Source organism: Epinephelus lanceolatus, chromosome 21 (genome assembly GCF_041903045.1).
Source record: "Epinephelus lanceolatus isolate andai-2023 chromosome 21, ASM4190304v1, whole genome shotgun sequence".
NCBI lineage: Eukaryota > Metazoa > Chordata > Actinopteri > Perciformes > Serranidae > Epinephelus > Epinephelus lanceolatus.
In genome coordinates, this window is record NC_135754.1 from 35,988,124 (window position 1) to 36,015,779 (window position 27,656).

At 41.7% G+C, this 27,656-nt stretch overlaps 1 protein-coding gene across 2 annotated transcripts in view; it reads right to left on the minus strand.

The window, feature by feature from the left end:
- Positions 1-27,656, minus strand: part of grid1b (glutamate receptor, ionotropic, delta 1b) — an 860,177-nt gene that overhangs the window by 6,830 nt on the left and 825,691 nt on the right. The window contains exons 15-17 of one of the 2 annotated variants that reach the window (XM_033611151.2): positions 25,928-26,094; positions 4,600-4,840; positions 592-730 (exon numbers count right to left, since the gene is read on the minus strand). In XM_033611151.2, the coding sequence (XP_033467042.1) occupies positions 592-730; positions 4,600-4,840; positions 25,928-26,094 (547 nt within the window). The remainder of the gene's footprint in view (positions 1-591; positions 731-4,599; positions 4,841-25,927; positions 26,095-27,656) is intronic. The other variant, XM_033611152.2, reaches the window with a different exon arrangement.

The following is a 27,656-nucleotide window of genomic DNA, read 5'->3' on the forward strand; positions in this document are numbered from 1 at the left end:
AGTTTTTTTCTTTCGTTTAGAGCTGAAACGTTCGGTTCTGGAAATAATTTCCTCTTCAATTTTCTGATAAGGAAATTGATAATTAGCTTAATTGGTTTTATCGGTGGGAGTTTTAATGAGCTAGCAGAGAGTTTAACTCCGAAATGTCTGATTTAAGCTTTGTTTTAATGGGAAACTTTTTTTTTGTGTGTGTGTTAAGTTTTTCATCCCCTGACACGTTTAAGCTCCCACCTTTAAAAAAAAATCTCATTTAAGGGATCAGAAAATAAAAATTCTTGATATTTTATCATGAAATTATTTAGTTTATGGTTGAAATGGAGGGGAAATTAATAGATGACATTAGTTGCAAAGCTTTCTAAGAGTTGGGAAATGTTTTAAATAAAAAGCCCTGCATGTTTATTCTCATATTTACTGTGATATATTTATTTCCAGAACTCAGGCCACAGAAAATCAGGTCACGTTTCTGCTCAGCTGTAAATTTACAACCGACCAAAAATCAACCGTCAGTAAAACAAAGGACCTTGGCGATGGCACAGATATGTTTTTTTGTTGTTTTTATTTTTGATAATTGTATAGGAGGTCTATTCTGACCTGTATCAATAGCTTCTGCTTCATCCCAGCCTCTCTCTCTGTCTGTCCAAATGTCCCTCCTCCCCTCCGATGAAGCAGTTGTAATGTCATTATATGTCAATGGACCAGAAACCCTTGCCAGTCTGTAATCCTTAGTAACCTGCACGAGATCATAGACAGTCAAGTGTAAATTAAAAAAATCAAAAGGATAGATGGAGAGAAGGAGAGGAGATAGATAACACGGGTGTCCACATTGACATATAATTTGCAATAAGACGTGACACAGTGAAAGTACCAGGAGGTTATGGGCGAGGATGTTGGAGACAAATCTTATTGCTACAGGGCGACACACCCAACGTTCACTGTCTGCTCACACTTTAGTTTATGGATCCACGTCAAAGCTCTGCTGCCATTTTGTCCCCTGTCACATGACACAAACCTGCCTCCTCATGCGTGTGCGTGTGTGTGTGTTTGGCACAGGAGGTGAATGTTGTGTGGAGGTAGAACTTAGAAATGCAGGTCTGAGGTCAGTTTATGTTCAAGTGTAGCTTAAATTAAAGTGTTGAGTTGATGTCCCAGTTCCAGACTACATGCTGTTACTGTACGGGGTACGAACAGGGTCAGGGTCTGATCACTGGTTTTATTTTGGCTCTGAATCCTTTACTAAACATTTAATCTGTTTTCAGATAACAAACAACAGTGTAGAAAATGCAGGGCTGCAGAATCTTTCAGCTAATAAATGTTAATCCCATCAGCAACATGATGTCAGGACAAAATTAAACCTTTGTGTTAATGTGCTCTCTGCAGTCGGTGTGTGCGCTCAGCTGAAGATCATTTGTGAGGAAACAGAAACATCCCTCTGTGCTTCCTGCAGTCCAACAGAGCGATGAATCTGAATTTCTCCAGCTCAGTGTTTCCGAACCTGAGGCCTGAGGGTCGCGACCTCCACAAGAGGTCACAGAATTGATTCAGTCTGTTAACGTTACACATTCTCTGCTGCTCAGCTCATTGTCAGGTTGTCAACATCAGTTAGCTGCAACTAAAAATCGTTTACAGAAGCTGATTTTAGATTTAATTAACTAGGGATGGTGTACGATTTTATCACGGATTTTATCGTGATGAAAGTAACACGATCAGATAGAAAAAGAAAGGGATAGTGCACCCCAAAATGAAAATTCAGCCATTATCTACTCACCCATATGCCGAGGGAGGCTCAGGTGAAGTTTTAGAGTCCTCGCATCACTTGCAGAGATCCAAGGGGAGAGGAGGTAGCAACACAACTCCACCTAATGGAGGCTGACGGCACCCCAGATTCAAACATCCAAAAACACATAATTGAAACCACAAAATATCTCCATACTGCTCGTCCGTAGTGATCCAAGTGTCCTGAAGCCCCGACATAAAAAGCTGTTTGGAAAAACGTCCTTTGAACTCTGTTTTTAGCCTCATTGTAGCCTGTAGCTCTAACTGTCTCTCTGTGCACCGCATTCACTTAGAGCTACAGGCTACAATGAGGCTAAAAACAGAGTTCAAAGGACGTTTTTCCAAACAGCTTTTTATGTCGGGGCTTCAGGACACTTGGATCACTACGGACGAGCAGTATGGAGATATTTTGTGGTTTCAATTATGTGTTTTTGGACGTTTGAATCTGGGGCGCCGTCAGCCTCCATTAGGTGGAGTTGTGTTGCTACCTCCTCTCCCCTTGGATCTCCGCAAGTGATGCGAGGACTCTAAAACTTCACCTGAGCCTCCCTCGGCATATGGGTGAGTAGATAATGGCTGAATTTTCATTTTGGGGTGCATTATCCCTTTAAGTTGATTGTGGTGAATTTCCAATGTTGCGATAATGGTAAATATTATTATTATATTAGTTAGTTCAGCTTATTGTACATTTGATGATCTGGTTGTTTTTCAGTGTTTCTGCTGTGATTAGTTGACAGACGTGATTTTCTACATTTGTTTTATTGTTGTTGTGTATCCGTCTTTTACGGCAGACTCTATTCTTATTATTTAACTTTTTTCATCTCGAAACAAAATGTAAGGTAAAGCAATTCCAGATTGTTTGTGTGACATTTTTTAGAGTTTGACTTATATTTTGATGATTATCATATCATGATATATCATGAATTATAGTTTTCATCCAGGATAATTGTGACGTAAGGATTAGATATTGGATTAATATCCAATAAAATGCTGTCAAATCCATGACATTTTTATTTTTTGTTGCAGTTGCAATGATAGCTGCAGCTTTTTAAAAAAATGTATCCCTCTACTAGCTCATAAATTTGTTTTTCTGTTGGTGTATTTGACTCTGTCAGGCTCTTATCAGCGTCCACCTTAATAGTCTTCCAGAAAAAAACAGTACTGATAAAGCTGCTGTACAGTAGACAGACACTTAGAGATGAGCTGGTGAACAAAGTGGAGACAGATATTTTCCTCACGAGTTGGTGGTGGTGACCAAAACCAGAGCTATAAGAGACTGAATGTCGGACTTTTTCCAAGATGTGTTTTTATTGCATGTTTTCTGAACTGTTTCTGAAGTCGTTCAACATTTGTTTACGCCTTCAAACATCAACAGGCACTCTGAAATATAGACTTTTTGAATTTTATTTTTCAATTTAAAAGGCTTTCCAAACAAAGCCTGTTAAAGTCAGTAGAGAGTATGTAGACTGGTACTGGGACACAACACAAGTCGATCATTTGAGGTAAGAAATAAATGTGTAAACTGTGTGTGTGTGTGTGTAAATGTCATTCAGTTTAAAATCAGCACAACACAGATCTTTATGATGTCAAGACTCTAGTTTCAGTTCTGTTTATTAATATTTATCTGCACTAAACACAATCAATTATCAGACGCTCCCACTGAGTCGTTGTTGTCACTGTTTATTAATATTGGAGTGCATTAATGTTTAATTAACATTGTCTCCTCTTAAACCCTGTGAAGGTGTAACTGTTAGCTCAGCTTTCACAGTGGTTTTTGTTTCATTAAAAAGAGAGCGATCTGGTAATTGACTGCTCGATGGTTTTTATTCAGGAGGCACTTAGTAAGGCTCAAGTATCTATTAGCAACAACAGCAAATGATTTGAACTAACGGTGATAGTGTCACTGTTAATGTTAAAACCCAGGGTGAGCTGCACGTTAAGGTTCTCTCGGATATGATGAATTACTTTTTTTGTCTCTCGACGTCTCGTAAGGATTTCACACTGAAATGGAAAATGTCCAAAAGTGTGAAGAAAGTGTGTCTGTGTTCATCACTGTTATCGTTCTCTGCCTGAGTGATCTCTCTCCTGCTAATTATAATCTCTTTTCAGAACCCTTGGGTGCACAAAACTACCAAAGCCTCACTGTAGAAAATGAGTTTATAACAATAATTCAATAGCAAGCACTTGAATGGTTACGGAGTCGGCACTGTGGGAATTAATCATTAAAGTCTGTGGGTGCACTCAGCTGTTTTAGCAGGGGGTTTGCTGGGAAACATGCAGGACATGCTAATAGCCAGATCCTGACTTGTTGGGCTAATTCGACACTGTTTGCCTAAGGCCTCGAGTGAGTGCGTCAAGGCAAAGAAAAACACTTCCAGTGTGGATCGAGAAGCTGTTGTGTTATGAGCATATTAGTAAAGGTAATGGTCAAGTGGAGTGTGCTGTGTGCTTCATGTGGTTTAGAGATATGCCATACAGAAAGAGATGAGCTGTGGTGTCTGTAAGTTTAGGAGGTGGTGGGTGGGGAGCGATGGACGGATAAAAGAAAAAATGGAGGAGGGTAATAATAAGAGACCAAATTTGATTTCAATCAGTGGCCTGGGCTGATGTGGCACAGAGCACATCTACCTACTCTGTCCTATGTCACCACCCTCTGTCCCCCAGCTCTCCAACACTAACTCTGCTTTCCTACAACTCTCTCCTCTACAGCTGGGTGTACTGGAGCTCCACTAAGTCGGGGCTCGCGTCTGCGGCTGGATCCTTAAAGTAGAGTGTGGCAGTGTCTTCCCCCCGCTGGCCCGTCCTCCGGGCCCTGTGCTCGGTCACCTCTTTGGGCTGCTCCTGGCGGCAGCGGTTGCTGTTCCACCAAGCCTCCAGCCCGGCCACCAGGCAGGCCAGCAGCAGGCCGGCAGCAAGGATGCAGAAGATGCCGGCGAAGCTGTGCAGCTTGAGGGAACGGCCGTCAGGATGCGCGCTGGCGTGGCTGTTGAGGTCGCAGCGGCCGGTGCGAGGCCACCACTTCTGCTTCATGATGTCCAGGTCGCCTTTCTCCTGTAGCTCCAAGATCCTGAAGAGGGACAGATGGACAGGTGAGTCAAAGACACATTTTAACTTATATTACGTTTACTGTGCATTGATCATAGGATAACACAACGAAACAGTGCAATGTGTGTATCTTTTGACATTTTGAGAACCCCTTGAAGAGTATGTTACAAAAATGATGAAAAGGTCATAGGATTGTATAGTTGGCAAAGAAAAAAAATCAAATAAAAAATCATGAAAAAACCCATGGTATAATATGTCATCCAAAATCATGAAAGAACTTCAAAAATGTCATAAAAAATAACAAAAAAAAAAGTCATGGGATAATAAATTGTCAACAATCATGAAAAAACACCATACAATAGTATGTCCTTAAAAATCACAAATAAATCACCATATTTAAGTATAGTCTGTCTTCAAAAATGGCAAAAAAAACTTCATAATATAGTATGAAAAAAACCCACAAAAAAATGTTGTAGTATAGTACGTGTCAAAAATAATAAAAAAAATTCCATAGCGCAATATGTCATCAACAACCAAGAAAAAACATCATAGTATGTCCTCAAATATCATGAAAAAAAATGTCATTGTATAGTATGTCATCTAAAATCATAAAAAAAGATCATAGAATAGCATGTCGTCCAAACTCATGAAAAAATGTCAAAATAATATATGTGTTTGAAAATCATGACAAAATGTCATAGTATAGCATGTTGTCCAAAATCATGAAAAAATATTAAAGAATAGCATGTTGTCTGAAATCATAAAAAAAAATCATAGCATTGCATGTGGTCGAAGATCATAAAAAAAACATCATAGGATAGCAGGTGGTTAAAAATCATGAAAAACACATCACAGTAGAGCATGTTGTCCGAAATGAAAAAAAACGCTATAGTATAGTATGTCGTCCAAAATCATTAAAAAAAAAAAAACATCATAGGATATCATGTCATCCAAACTCATGAAAGAACGTCAAAGTAATGCATGTGGTTGAAAATCATGAAAAAACGTCCTAGTATAGCATGTCTTCGAAAATAATGAAAAAACGTCGTAGAATATCATGTCGTCCAAAATCATGAAAAAAAATTTATAGTATGTCGTATAGTAGTATAGTATAGCATGTTGTCCGAAATCATGAAAAAACCTCATAGTATAGCATGTCGTCCAAAGTCATTAAAAAAAAACGCTATAGTATAGTATGTCGTCCGAAATCATAAAAAAAAAAATCATAGGATAGCATGTCGTCCAAAGTCATTAAAAAAAAACGCTATAGTATAGTATGTCGTCCGAAATCATAAAAAAAAAAATCATAGGATAGCATGTCGTCCAAATTCATGAAAGAACGTCAAAGTAATGCATGTCCTCGAAAATAACGAATTAACGTAGCAGTATAGCATGTTGTCCGAAATCATGAAAAAACATCATAGTATAGTTTGTCATCCAAAATCTTAAAAAACGTCATAGTGTAGTATGTCGTACAGAATCATGAAAAACCATTAAAGTATAGTATGTCGTCCGAAATCATGAAAAAACGTCACAGTAAAAGCATGTTGTCTAAAATCATAAAAAAAACATCATAGTATATCATGTATATCATTAAGGACATGTGTACCCAGCCCGAAGGGTTACCGGGGGCCCCGCCCTGGAGCCAGGCCTGGGGTTGGGGCCCGTGGGCGAGCGCCTGGTGGTCGGGCCTTCGCCCATGGGGTCCAGCCGGGCCCAGCCCAAACCGGCTACATGGGCTCGTCCCCCTGCAGGCCCACCACCCGCAGAGGGATCCAGAAGGGTTCGGTGCAATGTGGATTGGGCAGCAGACCAAGGCGGGGGCCTTGGCGGTCTGATCCTCGGTTACAGAAGTTGGCTCTTGGGACATGGAATGTCACCTCTCTGGCGGGGAAGGAACCGGAGCTTGTGGAAGAGGTTGAGCACTACCGGCTAGATATAGTCTGCCTCACCTCGACACATAGTTCCGGCTCTGGAACCCTAGTCCTTGAGAGGGGTTGGACTCTCTCCTTCGCTGGAGTTGCTCCGGGTGAGAGGCGGAGGGCCGGGGTGGGCAGATGATCTTCAACTCCCACCTCCGGGAGAGCTTCGACCGCGTCCCGATGGCAGAGGGGAACATTGAGTCTGAATGGGCCTTGTTCCGCTCTGCCATTGTCGAGGCAGCGGTTGTGAGCTGTGGCCGCAAGGCCACTGGGGCCAGTCGCGGTGGTAATCCCCGAACCCGCTGGTGGACACCAGAGGTGAGGGGAGCCGTCAGGCTGAAGAAGGAGGCCTACAGGGCATGGTTGGTCTGTGGGTCTCCGGAAGCAGCTGACGGGTACCGGCGGGCCAAGCGGAGCACAGCGGCGGCAGTCGTGGAGGCAAAAACTCGGGCGTGGGAGGAGTTCGGTGAGGCCATGGAGGAAGACTATCGATCAGCTCCAAAGAGGTTCTGGCAAACCGTCCAGCGCCTCAGGGGGGGAAGGCGGCAACTTGCTCACACTGTTTACAGTGGGGGCGGGGAGCTGCTGACGTCAACTGGGGACATTGTCAGGCGGTGGAAGGAATACTTTGAGGAGCTCCTCAATCCCACCAACACGTATTCCAGTGAGGAAACAGAGCCGGGGGTCTCGGGGCAGGTCGTCCAATTTCGGGGGCAGAAGTTGCCGAGGTAGTGAAGGAACTACGCGGCAGCGGAGCCCCGGGGGTGGATGAGATTCGCCCTGGATATCTCAAGGCTCTGGATGTTGTAGGGCTGTCCTGGCTGACACGCCTCTGCAACATTGCGTGGACATTGGGGGGCAGTGCCTCTGGAGTGGCAGACCGGGGTGGTGGTCCCCATTTTCAAGAAAGGGGACCAGAGGGTGTGTTCCAACTACAGGGGGATCACAGTCCTCAGCTTACCCGGTAAGGTCTACTCCAGGGTACTGGAGAAGAGGGTCCGGTCGATAGTTGAACCTCAGATTGAGGAGGAGCAATGTGGTTTTCGTCCCGGACGCGGAACCGTGGACCAGATCTTTACCCTCGCCAGGGTGCTGGAGGGGGCATGGGAGTTTGCCCAACCAGTCCACATGTGTTTTGTGGATTTGGAGAAGGCTTACGACCGTGTCCCCAGGGGCATCCTGTGGGGGGTGCTCCGGGAGTATGGGGTTGGTGGCCCCTTGCTAAGGGCCATCCAGTCCCTGTACCGAAGGAGCACGAGTCTGGTTCGCGTGGCTGGCAGTAAGTCGGACCTGTTCCCGGTGTGGGTTGGACTCCGCCAAGGCTGCCCTTTGTCACCGGTTCTGTTCATAACTTTTATGGACAGAATTTCTAGGTGCAGCCGAGTGGTGGAGGGTGTCAGGTTTGGTGAAGGGAGGATCTCGTCCCTGCTTTTTGCGGATGACGTGGTCCTCCTAGCTCCATCGAACAGTGACCTCCAGCTGCTCCTCCACATCGAGAGGAGCCAGTTGAGGTGGTTCGGGCATCTGGTAAGGATGCCTTCCAGACGCCTCCCTTGGGAGGTGTTTCGGGCATGTCCACCCGGGAGGAGACCTCGGGGCCGCCCCAGAACACGCTGGAGGGACTACATCACCCGGCTGGCCTGGGAACGCCTCGGGGTTCCCGCGGAAGAGCTGATGGAAGTGGCTGGGGAGAGGACTGTCTGGGCTTCTTTGCTGAGGCTGCTGCCCCCGCGACCCGGACCCGGATAAGCGCAGGACGACGACGAGTATATCATGTCGTCCGAAATCATGAAAAACGTCATAGTATAGCATGTCGTCCAGAATCATGAAAAAAACGTCATAGTATAGCATGTCGTCCAAAGTTATTAAAAAAAACGCCATAGTATAGTATGTCGTCCAGAATCATAAAAAAAAGTCATAGTATAGCATTTCGTCCAGAATCATGAAAAAACATTAAAGTAAAGCATGTTGTCTGAAATCATGAAAAAAACGCCATACTATAGCATGTCGTCCAAAGTTATTAAACAAAACGCCATAGTATAGCATGTCGTCAAAAATCATGAAAAAAAAATCATAGTAAAGCATGTCGTCAAAAATCATGAAAAAAAAAAATCATACTATAGCATGTCGTCCGAAATCATGAAAAACACCTCATTGTATAGCATGTTGTCAAAAGTTTTGTTTTCTGATTCCAGGGCAGCAGACCTGACTGACTGCAATCGTTGGTATTGGACACATCTTGCAGTACCCTGGCAGACCTCCTCACCAGATCAGACCAGAGTTGTCTTTATTTCTTGTCTATTGTCTTCACAGCACAGCACCCAAACATGCCTACAATACCTACTCTTTTGGTTAATAAATGACTTCATTTGTGAATTTGCCCCTGTGTCTCCCTCTTTTTGTCTGGCCTGTTATAAAAAAAACTCTTGGGAAGTCTTTAGAAAGTCAGACAAGTATGTTATATAAAAAAGTCAAGGTTCAACACATTATAAGATGTCATAGTATAGCATGTCGTCCAGAATCATGAAAAAACGTCATAGTATAGTATGTCGTCCAGAATCATGAAAAAACATCATAATATAGCATGTCGTCAAAAATCATGAAAAAAAAGTCATAGTATAGCATGTCTTCAAAAATCATGAAAAAACGTCATAGTATAGTATGTCGTCCAGAATCATGAAAAAAAATCATAGGATAGCATGTCGTCCAGAATCATGAAAAAACGTCATAATATAGCATGTCGTCCAGAATCATGAAAAAAAATCATAGGATAGCATGTCGTCCAGAATCATGAAAAAACGTCATAATATAGCATGTCGTCCAGAATCATGAAAAAAAATCATAGGATAGCATGTCGTCCGAAATCATGAAAAAAAAATACGTCACAGTATAGTATGTCGTCCGAAATCATGAAAAAAAAGTCATAGTATAGCATGTCGTCCGAAATCATGAAAAAAAATCATAGTATAGCATGTCGTCAAAAATCATTAAAAAAAAAAACATAGTATAGCATGTTGTCCGAAATCATGAAAAAAAAAACACGTCATAGTATAGTATGTCATCTGAAATCATGAAAAAAAATCATAGTATAGCATGTCGTCCAGAATCATGAAAAAACGTCATAGTATAGCATGTCGTCCAGAATCATGAAAAAACGTCATATTATAGCATGTCGTCAAAAATCATGAAAAAAAATAGTATAGCATGTCGTCAAAAATCATTAAAAAAAAAACATAGTATAGCATGTCATCTGAAATCATGAAAAAAAATCATAGTATAGCATATCGTCAAAAATCATGAAAAAAACCCATAGTATACCATGTCATCTGAAATAATTAAAAAAAAAAGTCATAGTATAGCATGTTGTCAAAAATCATGAAAAAAAATCATAGTATAGCATGTTGTCAAAAATCATGAAAAAAAATCATAGTATAGCATGTCATCAAAAATCATGAAAAAAACGTCATAGTATAGTATGTCATCAAAAATCATGAAAAAAAAACACGTCATAGTATAGCGTGTCGTCTGAAATCATAAAAAAAAAACATAGTATAGTATGTCGACGGAAATCATGAAAAAAAAGTCATAGTATAGCATGTCGTCAAAAATCATTTAAAAAAAAACAGTATAGCATGTTGTCCGAAATCATGAAAAAAAAACACGTCATAGTATAGCGTGTCGTCTGAAATCATAAAAAAAAACATAGTATAGCATGTCGTCAAAAATCATGAAAAAAACCCATAGTACAGCATGCTGTCCAAAATCATGAAAAAAAACACGTCATAGTATAGCATGTCATCTGAAATCATGAAAAAAAATCATAGTATAGCATATCGTCAAAAATCATGAAAAAAACCCATAGTATACCATGTCATCTGAAATAATTAAAAAAAAAAGTCATAGTATAGCATGTTGTCAAAAATCATGAAAAAAAATCATAGTATAGCATGTTGTCAAAAATCATGAAAAAAAATCATAGTATAGCATGTCATCAAAAATCATGAAAAAAACGTCATAGTATAGTATGTCATCAAAAATCATGAAAAAAAAATCATAGTATAGCATGTCGTCAAAAATCATGAAAAAAAAACACGTCATAGTATAGTATGTCGTCCGAAATCATGAAAGAAATCATAGTATAGCATGTCGTCTGAAATAATTAAAAAAAAATCTTAGTATAGCATGTCATCAAAAATCATAAAAAAAAAAACTTTAGTATAGCATGTCGTCCGAAATCATGAAAAAAAATCATAGTATAGCATGTCGTCTGAAATAATTAAAAAAAAAAGTCATAGTATAGCATGTCGTCAAAAATCATAAAAAAAAACCCATAGTATAGTATGTTGTCCGAAATCATGAAAAAAAAAATCATAGTATAGCATGTCGTCAAAAATCATGAAAAAAAAATAATCGTATAGCATGTCGTCCAGAATCATGAAAAAATGTCATAGTATAGCATGTCGTCCGAAATCATGAAAAAAAAACACGTCATAGTATAGTATGTCGTCCGAAATCATGAAAAAAAATCATAGTACAGCATGTCATCTGAAATAATTTAAAAAAAATCATAGTATAGTATGTCGTCCGAAATCATGTAAAAAATGTCATAGTATAGCATGTCACAATAATATTCTTAAAAACAAAAAAGTCATAGTGTTGAATGTAATGAAAATCTCATCATATAGTGTGTCATGAAAAAAAAAAAGATAAATCACAGTATATTCATTAATAAATGGTCACGGTATAGGAAGTTGCCAAAAAGCAATAGTATTGAATGTTATGACAAAGGTAAAGCATAGTTAGTCAAAAAATTAATTAAAAAGTCATAATGTCAGAAAAATCTGTACAAATTAAAATAATTAGTCGACCAAGTCGAGCAAAAGACACAATCAGGTCTTGTTGAAGCTTTGTGTTTTAAACCAGGTCACAAACAACATGATTTATAGCCCAAATTAAAAACTGAACACCTCATCCTCAGAGCACAGAACGTTACCTGGGCACAGACGAAGCAGCAGAACGCCAGACGCAGCTGTAGTGAACCTTAACAATTCATTAATTACTGTGGACATAGAACGCTCCTTTTTATAGAACAACAGCGCCCCCTGCAGACGTGTATAGAATCTCAAAAGTGCATAAAAACAATCATAATACTAAGAAGAGAATGTTAACCTGTCCAGAATGCTTTAGAAAATCTTTCATCATATTTATCATCAGTCTGTGGTTCGAGTGAAAAGCTGCAGCTTCCTTTATTAAATCAATGTGAACAACAAACGAAGGCAGTGTGACAAGTCTCACTTTAATTGTTCTTTAACTCAACAACAGACCTGCACAGTTCCTCCGTGCCTCATCACAGCTGTGACTTCGTTACTGAAATGAGTCAATCTGGGCGATTACATGACAAGTTTAATGTTTCTAATCGATGCTGCGGAGCACGGACGGCTTTCAGAGCTGCAGTCACTAACTTTTTGAAGGGAATTTTCAATAAAGCAAAATTACAGTGTATTGAATTAAACATTTGGAATCTCACTGTAATTTAAAAACAATCATCCTGCATCAAATGTAATCTTGTGTGCTGCTTAAGACGACACTGAGTTTTTTGAAGTGGTTCATTTCACTGAGGTTGAATGCAGGTGATAATTTGTGGCTTCATCTTTTCAGAATGGCGGCTGCATTGATTCATTTTTGTCTCCACTCAGAATATAAAGGAACACTTGGTTCGGAAACAGCAGGGGGTGTCGGTTGTGAGTTTAATTGTGTCGTCATTTAAAGGGGAAGTTCCGTTTTTTACAACCTGGACCTTATTTCTGGCATTAAATACAGTTGTTTACTCACCTAGATAAGTTTGGTGTCATTTGGAGTCCTTCGGAAGATATTTAGATCCGCGAGAGCCGCGTACATCCATATAGTGGGAATGATCGGGGCACCGACAGTGAGACTCTAAATAACACATTATCTGCCGCGAAACTCGTTTTGGAATTTGCTACTGTTAGTTTTTTGAAACATGGCTGAATATTTGTCAGATTTTGAGGTTGTGGACGACGACTTTGAATATGATGACGTCCTTACCGTTTTGAGCCAGAGTTTACGGATGAGGAGCTCTTTGAAAGGAGGATGCGGAGGCAGAGAGAGGACCAGCTGGCCAGAGAACAACAAACCGCTGCACGTCCGAGAATAGATGCTAACTGGTGGTGTTCTTGTGGACAATGTTCCACTATGCCAACAGAGGAGGAATGCCTTTGTTGCTCTGAGTGGGATTTGAGGCCAGGAGATACATGTCTGGATCTCCAGAAATGACTGTCTCACAGCAGAGGATTTCACTTCTATGATCAACCGGGCTGTTTTTTTCGTGTCCCGAAAGTAAACTGGAAGACCCAGCCAAAGCCTGCAGGACCGAACAGACAACTTTCGATTGAGTAAGTAGCCTACACACATGCATAAATTGTTTATTTTCCTTGAATTTGTTTGCTTGATGAGTAAATAACTATGAGACTTTACATTTCTTTAGTTTCTTCTCATCGCTTGTGTAGAATGGCCCTCACACTGCACAAAAAGCAGAGGCACTTCTTATGCAAAACGTGAATTTATTATTACAGCTCAGTGACAAAAAGTGAGAAACAGAAAGGTGAACGTTTCGGTGGTAAAGAGGATTGTCTTTACGAATTGCCTCTGATTTTTTTTGCAGTGTGCAGACCATTCTACACAAGCCATTTGACACTCAGTCTTTGGCTTTACGCATAGAAAGCCGGACTTCAAGAGCGCACACTTTTCTCCCTCCTCTGTATTTACTTTCTTCTAATCAACTTGACCCTCTGTCCTATAGGCAGTGCAGACTCGTAGCCTGACATCATCCAGGTCAGAGGTTAGTAGGTCAGTATAAATGACCCGGATGATGATGACAAGTAACTCTAGCGATTCATAAAAACATATTGGTGAAATGAACGAGTTTCGCGGCAGATAATGTGTTATTTAGAGCCTCATTGCCGGTGCCCCGATCATTCCCACTATATGGATGTACGCGGCTCTCGCAGATCTAAATATCTTCCGAAGGACTCCAAATGACACCAAACTTATCTGGGTGAGTAAACAACCGTATTTAATGCCAGAAATAAGGTCCAGGTTGTAAAAACGGAACTTCCCCTTTAAGATGAAATACTTTTGGCAAAAAAAATCAAAGCTGGTGTTGAGGAGGAGACAAAATGTCTGCAGAAATATTTATAATAACACAGCTGTTGCAAATCAACTCACAAAAATAAAAACTCTTAAATCAACGTATTATATGTCCTAACAACCACTGAGACAGTTTCTGTGTTGACTATAAATGGAGTTGAGAGGACGGAGTACAGTTGAATATGTGGACACCAGCCATATTTCCATCTAGTGGTAATAATGTTGTCAAAAATATTGATTTATTAAGGCGCCCAGTGGCTCGATGAGTGGGATGAGCTGATAAAGGCATTAAAAAGCTAACAAATATTATCTAAAAAAAAATATATAAATAGCGATTGATGGATACGTATCGTTTCTGAATATGTGAAATAGATTCAACACTCATTTTCTGCAGTATCTATGTGTCGGTTCCAGCTGCTTGATCTTATTGTTAATGTTCCCTACAGTCATTCAGCTGTTCTCTGCTGCTAACCACAAAGTCATTGCCATGTTAGATCCTTGTTATATTTCTGTTTAAATGTTATGCCCTCAATGTCAAATTCTCACAATGCTTTTGACAATGGTAACGTTGTCGATATTTTTTAAAGGTTAAGTATTAACGTTAGATTTTCAGGTAAAGTGACAACAGTAAATGGTACCAAGCCATGCAGATAGTTTTTGTTGTGGACTAAAGAGACTCCAAACACATAGGACTGGACAATTGAGGGTTTACACATGAGAAAGCCAAAGAATTGCTTCATCATGACAATTTATAGTGTCTGACAAACAAGCTGAATCAGTTCACAAATATGTGACTCTACTACAAACCTACGAGGTACTTCCCGTCACTTAAGCTGCTGTGTCCTGTTATTTAGATAACCAGTTCAGGGAACATTTGCTTCTCACATACCCAAATTTGGAGTCATATCAGGTCATCTACTGTACAGCTTTGAGATGTTTTGGTTTGTTTATGGTTTTGTTCAGGATTCTTCAAACCTCGGTGCTACCTACCGAACCACGCACGCGTTTCCACCAGTTTTAAGTGGAATCACTGTTGCACAATGAAAGTGAACGATGGTATTGAGATTGCGGATTACATTGTTTACCTGTAAACTTTTCTTCTGTTATAATTTGTTATATTTGTTTGTCCTTCTGCGGGAACCAGAATGAAACCGGTTCCATGTTGTTGGGTATCTGAGATTTCTGTCTCCACCCTGCTAAATTTGAAATTGCATTAAAAATTCCATTAAAAAAATTAAACAGTTTCTAGAAAGGCTGTCCAGGATGATCACAACGATCCACACAACTCTGTTGAGAACTGTTTTCAAATGGATCCTTTTTGTGAAAAAGAGTTCACATAAAAACTGTGAAAATGTTTATTTTACACGTCTGTTTCCTGGAAAGAACTGTTTTTATGTTTGTTTTTAACAAGTAAATATAATTTACCTTAAACACATAGTTCTATGAAAACCTAAATAAACGTTGTTCTCCGTGTTGTCTTCTCGACTGTGGACAAACTGATGGTGTTTCATGTTCAGCTGCTCACTGACTCCCTGGTTACTCTGGCAACTTATTCAAAGTGGACATTTTCACTGTCATTAGCACCAAATTGAGGGAAATTACTGACCCGCGCAGCGCTGTTCCTAGAAATTAAGTTTATATATGACTAATTTGAAACATCAAATATGTTTTTGAGGGAAACATAAAGCGCAGAGTGTTCTGGGAATTATTCAAACTAAGAGGGACGTTGTTTCTTAACACCTAAATTATCTGCATGGCTGGAAATCAGCAGAGGTCAGGGAGGACACGTGCTTCTCATAAAGAGGTTCAAAGTTTGTTCTTGACCTCAGAAACCGCAGATGTGAAAACAATCAGCACAAAGTCTGTTTGTTTAAACCTTAAACTTTAAATTCTAATCAGAGAAAGACCCAGGTTATGTTCAGGGTGATGTGATGGGCAGATTAGCATGATGCTAAATTGCATTTTGTTTTCTGTTTGAGCAGGGTTTGTTTTCCCTTAACCAATCAATGAGAGATGTTTCCGTCCCTTCGACACAGAAGCTGCAGGACCAGCTGTTAGAGGTTCACAGAAACATGTTGTTATTTCTGTGAGGCTGAGCGTCTGTTTTCAACTCTGGTGCGGTTGGTTTGTGGTGAGAAGGTGTTCTGACTTGGATCTGAACCAACTGCAGTCACATGACACATTGTTTGGGTTAACAATTATACAGCTTTGGAACAACATGAGTCCCTGATTCAGACCAAAGGAGACGACTCTAGGGCTGAGAGCAGCCTAAGTGACATCACACTAGCTATGTTTCCATCCAAAAGTGACTGGAATCATTGGGAAATGCGCATTAAAAGAAATACGAATCCTGTGTGTTTCCATTAAATGTACAGACTTTGGTGAAAACTACGAACTCACGCGAGTTTTCCGCAGAACCGGAAACAAAACAAGTTTCGCATTCTTCTTCTTCTACGTTTTCTGGCCGTTGGCAACCAGCTTGTAAATGCATTACCGCCTTCCCAACCTGGAGTGTGGATATCACCATGGAGAGAGGTGCGCTACGTCAGACTTAATTTGAACATAACTGTTTCCATCTCCCGTTTTGCGAATCAACATTTTTTCAAATCAACCAAAACAGGGCTAAAGCGAGCGTATTTTAGTTTGTGCGAATCAGGGGATTTTAATTCTAATTTTGGTGTTTCCATCATAATTTTCCGATGCGATACTTCTAGATGCGCATCTAAACAGGCTGATGGAAACATGGCTAGTGAGACCGTGTCCATTCATTATGTAGAGGACTATATCTGCTCATCCACAACATGAAAAAACACTTTGAGACAATCCTTGAGTCATTTTCTTGGCACAGTTCATCACATCATCACTACCGCTGGCTGATCAAGTGCTGAAAGCAGCTGCAGACGTGTGATGATGGCTCTTCAGCTGGAACACGTCCGTGTCTTTATGTTTTTGCCCCACATTAAATAAGTGAATTTTACAATGAGTGCCGGCGTCTACCTGTTTTTAGGGTATAATAATTCCCACTATAAATTCGGACGGCACTACAAAATAGAAAACACTATATATGGTGAGTGATTTCGGACACAGCCTTTGTTTCATGCGGCCGGCCTGCTGCTCTCGTTGTGTTGAGTAATAGAGTTAATTAAGCAAACTCTGCCATGACCACTGAAGAACAATCTGCTTTTAGCAGCAGTAAAATCAGAGCCCAATTTGCTACATTAAATCTGCTCAACTCAGCATGAACATGTTGAAGGTCAGTGCACTGCAGTTTCCATCTACCAGCCCCCCCCCCCCCCCCCCCCCCCACACACACACACACACACACACACACACACTGAAACACCCCGAGGACAAAATAGTTTTACAGCACAAATGAGCAGCAGAAGCAACAAAGTCTGCAAAGGTTATTAATGGCAGGATTATCAAATGGAAACCCAGGGATCGAGGTAATACAGCAGTTATGGGACTAGGTATTAAAATGATGGTTGGAAATGTGGAGATAATGGTTTTCGCTCTGAACAATAGCTCTGCCCTCAATTTAACACTCTGACACATTATTCCTGGTCGTCCCTGAACACTGCGCTGCGAGGACGCCTCGGGCCGTTGGATGCCTGCTGAACCGGGCCGGGCCGGTGCACAAACTCCATTAATAAATCGCGGTTTTGTCTCCATTCAGTGCCACAAATTAATCCCTAAATAAACACAGAGCTGTTTAATTAACGAGGAAGTGTGAGCTGCAGAGGGAGGAGAAGGGAGAAGAGAGGCCGTGATTGAGAAATAGTCCCAAAGGCAAACAATGAACCTGACCATCGCAGCAATCAGGCGCCAACCAGGAAACACGAGAGAAGCTGAGCGAATGTGCGAGAGGAGTCAAAGAGACTCAATAGTTCGAGAATCACTCAGGTCAAGATTCTTTTGCTGAAGTCTGAGAGAATAAAACTCACAGCGGCCAGCAGTTTCAGATCACATTAAACTAATGCTTTGTGTTAACGTCTCTATTAACTCCACTTAAAACTTCTCATACTTTGAAACGAGGAGCCGAAAGCAACAAAGCTATAATGTCTCTCTGCACCATGGCGACCAATATAGAGTATATATTCAGAACAAACCTTTATATCGCCACAGAAGTTGTTCTTTATGTCTTTGCCATGACAACCAATATCATAATGAAATGATTTTATCTAAATACAAATTAGCAGTTTAAGTTCCACAGACAAACTTAAACTCTACAATGTAAATCATCTGTGATGAAACTACAAGACCTGAATCATAAATTACTTTACCGCTGTTTCATCTTTAAAGTCTACATGAAATGAAAACTGCCTTTCAAACCCTTTCAAATCACATCACTGACATTTTCTGCTCCTATTTAACAATGACTGCCAAAAATAACACTTTTGTTATATTTTTACATCAGAATCCACTCGTGTTTTCTTCTTCTAAAACAAAAAATGATATGTGCTCATGTAAACTAATACCAACCAGTTTTAAACAATAATATCACGACATCCATCCGTCAATCAAACTATAACTTCCAGCTGCACACAGGAGTGTTAAAATGTGTTTGTCTTGTTGTGTTATTGGAGCCAGAATAGAAGGAGTCATGGCTCAAAACCAGCCGCCACTGCCCGTCAACAAAAACAAAGATGGTTAAATGTGATAAGACCAAAGGACTGGACGGAGGCCATCATCAAAAATGCTCACATGTGCAGCGCACACTTCATATCAGGTTAGGGAAAAAGTATTTCCTGTTGTAGGGATGAATAAGGTTATGTGTATTAAGGGTTATCATGTCCACCTCATCAGAAACTGGGGAGGGATTAAGAGGAAGATTGGATTTCTCTGCAACGCTAACTTTTTAGCACATTAGCTAACGTTAGCTTCCATAGCAAAACAAACAAGTGTGGTCCTCCTTTGTAAGATTGGCTTCCTGTGACATCATCCATCCACTGAGTGAGAGCATACGGGTCGGCCAGTCTGGTCCCGTTGGTCAGTGTTTACTTATTCAAGTAACACTGGCGGTCCCGGAGAGTGAGTGACCTGACATGGTGCGTTGGTAAATTCAGTCTGACGCTCTACACTAAAATGAGAGCCCTGTTGGTGGAAGAAACGCAGCGTTATATTTCTACATGAATGAACCAACGCTTAAGTTAATCACACATTCACTCCGCTCGGCGCTCTGCTGCTCCGTCTCCACAGACAGAGTGTCCAGAGTGCGCTCTGCCACTCTGAGAGTGCGCTGCTCTGGATAACCCAACGCTACATTCAGACAGCGCTTCCAATTTATCAACGCTCCACTCACATTATCGTCCTCCATTGTCTAAAACAAGGCAACAGAACTTGCTAGCTAATGTCTGTGGAGAATTGTTTTGCCTTCAGCTAAGCCCCGCCCACTAAAAAATGCCAGACTATTTACTAACAGTAATAGGGTCTGTAACTAATTTCAGCATTCATGACAACTATCCAGAGCTGAATCTCACCTGTTTACATTTTATTAAGACTTAAAGTTAAAGATAATTAAGAGCAGGATGGTGTCTGCCGACAGTCTCCTCGGTTTCTCTGTCAAACCACGCCCAAATATGGGTGCTTTTGGTAAAAAAAAAAAAATTGGCGACAGCCAAAATGCTGAATCGAGTCCACAAACCAATGGGTAATGTCACAGTTGCTCCATCCAGTATTTCTGTCTGAAAAATACTGACATCTAAATCAAGTACTTGAGTACTCATGTCCATCCATTATTAACTACACCACTACAGTTGGTTCAAACAGCACAAAGCTAACACTGCTGATAAAAGAGAAAGATCATTTCTCAGTGCAGTTTTACTATGAAGGGAAAGTCAAGAGAGAAAAGGGCTGCAGATGAAGAGAACATGTTGTGTCTGTTGTTTACTCTCTATCTCAGTTAAAACTACAGTTATACACAGTGATGTCAGAACAGACTATTGTACAGATCTATTGAACAGCAGCCAGACTATTGAACAGCAGCCATTTTGGGAAATCAGATCAAACTGCAGACCAGAATTTCGGACCTGCCAGAAATCCGTCCGATCGTCTGACAGCTGGATCGCTGATCGTTCCGGCAATTAGTCCAAACATCAACAGAGAACCTGTCAGACTGAGATTCAGCCGCCTCTAAAATTAATCACGAGCGACCAACACAGGGTCGAAACCTGCCAGCTGTGTACAAACTGTTTTATACACACACCCCGAGGGTTAAAAAACAGCTGCACTCTTCGCCTTCTCTGAACACCTTCACACTGTCTCCTCTCCTCTACTGCAGCAGCCTCATCCTCCCCTCAGGTCATCTGATCCAGACACTCGTCACTTACAAAGAGGACAGACTCAAAGCTTTAAAGAGCAGCTCTGAGAAACAGGATTTCCTCGCTCCCTGAACATGGCCTGAGAGGACGACGGAGGATCACACGGATGGGGATGAAGTCTGCGGAACAGGACGGGGGAGTCAGATAAATGCTCAGCTGGAGGAGGTGTAAATGACATCTTTGGTGTGGAGTTGCTCTCAGGCCGCGGGCGTCCCTCCCACGCAGCCACAGGGCGCACAAACACCTCCCAGAGAGCCCATTTGGCCTCAGCGTGGCTGATCTGCAGCTCGCTCCGCTGCTCTGATAATAACGTTGGCATCACAGCGGTGCAGCCGCTAATGCTTTGTGTTAACGTCTCTATTAACGCTGCTGCTGTCGGGCTCAAACCTCACAATCACTGTTTGTGTTTTTCTCCATTAAAGAGATTACACAGGAAGTTACACGGCCGATTGTGTGTTGAGGAGTTTGTGAGCGTGTGCGACAGACATCAAACACGCCCCGGCTGTGAGCTGCTGTATAATGGCCGCCCTCCTCACAACTCCACGCCGTCAGTTCAGAGGCTTTGAGAGCGGCTCCTCAGGACTCTGAGCCCCGCTGCTTTTCATCCAGACACCAAATCACAAAGACATTCACACCTGGGAGGCCGGCTGCACACACTCCTGCTGAGCCACGCAACACACACATGACGACCGCTCACAGAAACGATATTTCATCTCTCGACCCAAATGAAATTCTTTAATATGAAGGTGGATAAAGTCATTTCCTGTGACTCTGCAGGTCTGCGGAGAGCAGCAGCCACCTCAGCTCAGAGGACGGCGGCTCACAGAATATTAAGTTCCAACAGTTTGCTGCTGTTTGGACTCCCCGAGTGTGTGAGAGCAGATTTAAAGGAACACGTCTGCAAGAAAGCAAATAATCATGTTTCCCAAAATGTCAAACTATCAGATTAAAGATCAGATAATATGATGTCTGACTGAAACGTTACCTGTGGCTGTGCAGATCATTATTCTGGCCCAAGCGTAAATAAATGTCTTGTTTGAGGGGCTCAAAAATTCAACAAATTTTGCACAACCGTCGGAGCTGGTTTAAAATTTGATATTAAGTTTCGTGCTCATTGTGCTCTGTGGCGCCCCCTACAAAATTTCCGGAAAAGTGAATCACAACATCACTGCTGATCGCCACAGAACACAATGAATATAAAGAGAAACTTCACTGATTTTAAACCAGCTGAGCAGCATCACAGTGTGTGCAGATGTAAAGGGTTTGGTTTCCCTTCTCTAAGTCAGTCAACGTTCATCTGCGCACACTGCGACGACACACAGCTGGTCGATCTAAAGACCTTCAACATGAACAGTTACTTAAAGCTTGAGTTTCTGTCGAACTGTGTGACCGTTGCGAGCCGTCGAACTTCCATGTTTCTCCATGAAAGAGGAAGTGGTTTGCCCAATCTGCCCGAAACTTCTCATGTTTGGTGACAGTCCCACCCTGAACGCATTGACATCCATTACATTTACATAATTACAGTTATAGCGCCTCCTACTGGCAATTTTTTTTGAAAATCTTTAAAGCTTTAAAACCTGCATGTTCATAAATACTTTCATCCTCAATCAACAGCAGGATATAAACTCTAGTGTTACAGAAACAGTGCTGACATGACAGTTAAAGTCACGTTTGATCTTTAAAAAGGACAAAACCAGCATTTCCTCTCTGAGCTGTTTTGGATTTGTGCCTCCACCCAAATACAGTGGAGGTAAACAGAGCTTGTAAGGGTCACGGAGCGCTGATAAATAATCAATCTACAGTCCTGCGATAAAATATAAGCCATAAAAATCTAATCTAATAAAAGCCCAAAGTCTCTTCAGCTCAGTGGTTTAACTGTGAGTGCAGCTGATTTTATCTTTTATCAATACGGGTTATTATAGATCCAGAAATGTGGCCCGCTGTTTTTATGTATCATGTCTGTAGGCTGCTGTTATATACTGTGTGTGTGTGTGTGTGTGTGTGTGTGTGTGTGTGTTTGTGGAGGAGAAACAGGCGGGGATTTTGAGTCAGGAAACATTTGACCCGGGATTTGAGCCCGCTGCGTCAGATGGGAGATTTACACTGTCTGATGGCAGCCATCTTTACTCGTCTGGTGACTTCCTGCTACTTGGATTTCTTTTTTCCTGTGCAGCTTTACAATCTGATCCACATTATAAATGATCGATAAAACAGCTACAATGTCAAAACTGCTGTTAATCAGTGAATTTGAAGATTCAACACCCAAAACTTTAACGTAAATAATTATGTTTATTCGTCTTCTCTCAGTTTCCTGTGTTTGGTTTCTTTTTTGACACTAACTTCCTGTCTGCTCTCTGAGAGCCAATCGATACGAGATGGCTGAGAAAGTTTTCTGATTTCGGGGAGATTATGAGACTCCTCACGCCGTTAATTCATGATGTAATAATGTGGAGATTTACTAAATGATCTTTGCGATTTTTAAACTCACACTGGGATCAATTTGCGTTTGGGAAGAGAAGAGACGAGGCTTCACTCACTGACTTCATCCACAACTCCACACCTAAGGAGATAATTTAATTTCCTCAAAGCTTGCAGCCTTTGCGGGGACATCAGCCTCGCAAGATCTAATCAGTAATTAGCTCACGTCTCTGTGTTTACACATGGCACTGTGAATAATCCTTCTGCTTCACAACAGAGGTATTTTAACACGAGCTTGTTTCATGTGAGCTTAATTGACTTAAGCGTGGAGCGCTGTTATTGATTCACCACCTGCAGGAGGTGTTTCTCACCTCAAACCAAACACCTCCTCAACACCCACAACTTTCAAACCCCCGCACGCCTCCGTCAAGTTTAAAATAAGTCAGTGTGACACTTTTCATCCTACAGTCAGTGTCCCTCCTTTACATGAAGTTAAACCCAGTCAGGTGTAATCGCCGCAGACAGGCTCTCTGCTCACATAGAAGGATTTACAGGCTGATAATGAAGACTTAATACCAACAAAGAGGATCAAACTGCCGACAAAAGCCTCCAACCTTCATCATTAACTCCACGTCAGGCTTTGTTTCACTGCACAATAAAACCAGCTGACAAGAAGAGAAAAGCGCTCGTCTAAAATCCTGATGTGAAAAGAGAGCAGAAACACAGCGTCTGTGTTAACGTGTTCTGACTGTCCGTAAACAGCTCCGAGCTTCAGGCTGCGTCACACTGCAGACATCAAGTTTATGACTCTGATGGAGCAGGAAGAGACGTCATAAAACACACAGAGGAAGAAGAAGAAGAAGATGTGTTGTCTCTTAAAGGCATGCTCTCTGTATGGGGATCATTTTCTTTGTTTTAATAAAACTTTTTATTCTTATTTAAGCAGTTCATGTGTTCAATTCAGCTTTACTGATTAACTGCCAAATTAAACTAAGCACAAATAGTAAGGACATTTGTGTTTGGCAGATTATTTTTTTGTTGTAACAATGCGTCTTGGCAATAAATCTTATACCACTGGAAAGCCCTTTATTTCCCTTTTAAATGGTGGTTAAACATGCATTTGTGGGATAAGCAGCTATCTCTGCAGCGTGATGCACTGCTGGACGGCATCAGTTTGAAACGCCTCCAGTAACAACGTAATATAAGAAGCTGGAAAGTCCCTACCCTGGACTGTTGCCTAGGAGGCCGCCGTTCACTTCCTGTAGGAATGAAGAGCCAAACCATGACATTCTTTTCTAAACCACGTGCTCTTGTTGCACAAGGAAACAAACGTGAATATGAGGTGTTTGTTAAAAACCATCATCAAACCAATTCGTACTGAATTCTCAGCAGATCTTCACCGACCAACCAAAGCATGTTTTACTTTCCCACACTCAGAGCAGCTACATGGTTTCTCTCCTGTATGAATTCTCGTGTGTGTCGTCCGATCTCCACTGATACCAAATCTTTTCCCACACTCAGGGCAGCTAAATGGCTGAGGTCATGGCTCAGCACATAAATAGACCTAACTTCATAACTGTTGAGCCGATCATCACAGAACTTGCAAAGTCTGCTATGTATCTGAATCAAACCCTGAGTGTCACAAATGCAAAAAATGGATGTTGGATAACACAAATCAGACTGTAAATCAGTAATAGATTGTTCAATCATTTCAAAACTCACAGTGTATGTTAAATAATAACGACAAACCACGTGTGTTGAATTATTTTGAAATCAGTCACTAGGGGGCGCCACAAGTTCTAAACAAGCACAGTGGTCTTTCTCAAAATTTGGCCATAAATCAATGAGGGTTTGTTCAAACATCAAGAAACTCAGTGGATATTTTAAATTAAGCCATTGAAGCATGTCCCCAAAATGTCTCTGCAGCTGACCAATAGGGAGCGACAGAGTTTCCAAAGAAGGGCGTGGCCCAGTAGAGATTTAACGTAAATGAACGAGCGTCTGTCTGATTGTCATGAAACCTGTTGTTTATCTTAAATGCAGGCGTCATGAACTGTCAAAGGTCTTGATCCTACCCACTACCGCCACCTCTTTGAGGTTGAATTTTACCCCCTAAACATGCTCACATCCTCACCAAAATTGGCATGCTTGTCAGGACTGGCGAAAAATTTGATAAAAAGAAAAAACTAACCTCCAAAGTGCCAAAATGGACTCTCTAGTGCCACCTAGGCACACTAAAATGGCCGCTGCGGCCCGTAGGAATGTCGTACAAAGATCAAACCAAAACTGGCTTGTTCGTCTCATCGAGACCTACAAATCACCCCTGACCTAAATCCAACAACAAGTGAGCTAGTGCCTCTGAAACTAACATGAGCAAATGTGGAGAAATTGTCAGCTGTGAGCTAGACATCTGAAACTTGCAACCAAGATCACATTCTTTGACTCCACAAACATAAAAACTATATGTGTGCGTTCGGGACGAGTGTACCTCTCTGCTGGTATGCTCAGATTGACAACTGGACCCACGGTTTGGAAATAAAAGCCATCTCCATCTGCCTGCTCAAACAGCTTGTCTCTCTCTGTCTCAGTGATGGACTCAGGATGTTTGAAGGGCAGGGGCGCAAGGGAAAAAAAGGGCACCTACTGCATGACATGGGGCCCCACTGGTGCGCAAAAAAACAAAATTTGACCCCCTAAACATGCTTTGTCTTTTAACTGTCTACGTGAGCTGGAGGACGAAACGACTGGGGTCAGAGGTTCCGCCCAGCGCTGCTTGTAGCTTTAATTTGTATTTATTTTTGCGTAGATTAAGAAAACTATTTAGTGAAATGAATTAAGAAAAACAATCGTTAAAATAATGGATAAATTAGTTGTTAGAATAATCGGCCAGTTGAAACAATGGTCGTTAGGTGCAGCTCCGTTTCTGGCGACAAAATTATAAATGGGTCACACTTACAGTCAGTAAGTTTCAGCACTTTAAACTAACAATAAATACGCGTTAAAGTTTTTTAAGTTCAGAAGTTTAACATTCTAGTTTCTGATGTTTTCGGGTGAATTAATTTAGCTGCTGTACGTCTACATAAGAACGTAACTTGTCTGAATTTAAGATAATGCAGGTAAAATTTGCACACTGCCTTCAGAGTTGCGACGGATTATGGAGCACCTACACGGAGTTGTCTTCCAGCCTCTCATGGCAGCTTTAAATCAGACCTGTGTTTTTCTGGAGACGTTCCTGGAGGTAGAAAGTTTCCTTCTCCAGGTGCTGAGTGTGGGTTCACTTACTTCTGAGAGAAGAGGTCTCTGTACGGGCTGCCGTGCTGCATGGCGATGCCGTAGCCTTTACTGCTCATGCTGTTTCCCGACACAGTGATGGTGCAGTCGTCGTCCGTCAGGGCCGCGTACTCCAGCACCGCCATGTCCCACAGGAAGGCGTAGGGACTCTTCTTTGCCTGCAGACACAGACAGAGGGAAAAGAAAACCCGCAGATGACATCAGTAACAGTTTGTTTACAAGTTGGTGTTTGTTTTTTCATTTTTCAGACTCGCTGGCTATAAAATCACCTCTCCAGATTTTGACTCTAGTTTCTATGGAAACACTGGACCTGTTTGAAACCAGCCAATCAGCTCTAATTTTAGTCTCCTCCAGTTTGGCTGCCAATCAGAGCGGCTCTGCTGACGGGAAACAAAACAGCCTGTCGTCCAGGGAGAAGGAAGTTAGGAAATCCATCTGTAACTATTTTATTGATCAGTTAAAGTTCAACAACAGTTTTAAGGACAACATGCCACAGATTTGTTTCTTTTTTCTGTGTTTTATATTATTTAAAGGAACCAGTTGCACAAAACTCAGTTTTTTCCTTAAGTATGACACTTAAGGCTTAATTTCTCCCTAGCTGAGGGACTTGCACTGTTGCACAGAATCCCTTAAAAAGGTTCCTTAGTTAAGGCAAAAACTCATTTACTGTGTTGAAAGAGATTTTACAGCGGTACAAATTTCCATGGAGATTGTTTGTTTGTTTGGACTCAGGCTGTGACGCCTGTTATCGTCTCACAAAGTCGGCTAATAGATAGATAGTGAAAAAATGGCAGAAGACAAGAAGAGCATCATTTCAAACTGACGTCGCCCGTGTGGCTTTTGGCGTCACTGTCCGACGCAGAAATCACTGACTAAAGCCTGATTGATGGTCCTGCGTTAAATCAACGACGTTGCTACGTCGTAGGGTACACGGCTACGCAGAAGGCACGCCGTAGCCCCCGGCGTAGCCTGACGTGCACCTCCCCAAAAATGTAACTGCACGTCGATGCGACGCAGACCCAGCGCAGACCAAGAGGGCTGTGATTGGTTTGCTTGGTAGCAACGCATTTCCTGTTCCGTATTTCTAGATTGCGCCATCTTTAAACATCTTCTGTTGCGATGTAGATGTTGCAATATTAAGGCCCATTTATGCTCAACATTCAATACGGATACGGACGGAGCCGTCTGTCCGTGCTCCGCGTTCATTTCTCTGTGACCAGAAAAGCTGGAAGCTAAACAAAGAATCAACTAGAGACGATAATAACCATTCAGGAAAGGAACGCAGCCTCCTACCGCTCTGGCGGTGAATTGCACTGGGACGAAATGGAGTGACGGAGAAGTTTGAAGGGTTCACGACGGCGTCACGGCAACGACGTAGGTACGTTGTAGGTACACTGCAGGACCATAAATCAGGCTTAAGTGGCAGCATTTGATGAATTCAGAATGAGAACAGGCTGAGAGACATGTTAGTGTGATGAAATGCACCATTGACCACTGATAGACTTCTTGTTCTGTTAAGTCCAACTCATCCTCACTGCGACCTCGTCACATGTCCACGTTTGGTCATGGACTTTCCACGTCCACATATGGCGTCCAAGGTACCCTGGGTGTGTTGGTTGTTGACATTCTGGGACGCCGTGTCAACTTCAGCCTGTTACATGCAATGTCTGTTTTCAAAATACACTTCTGTTTTCACAGGAAATGTACAGTTTGCATACAG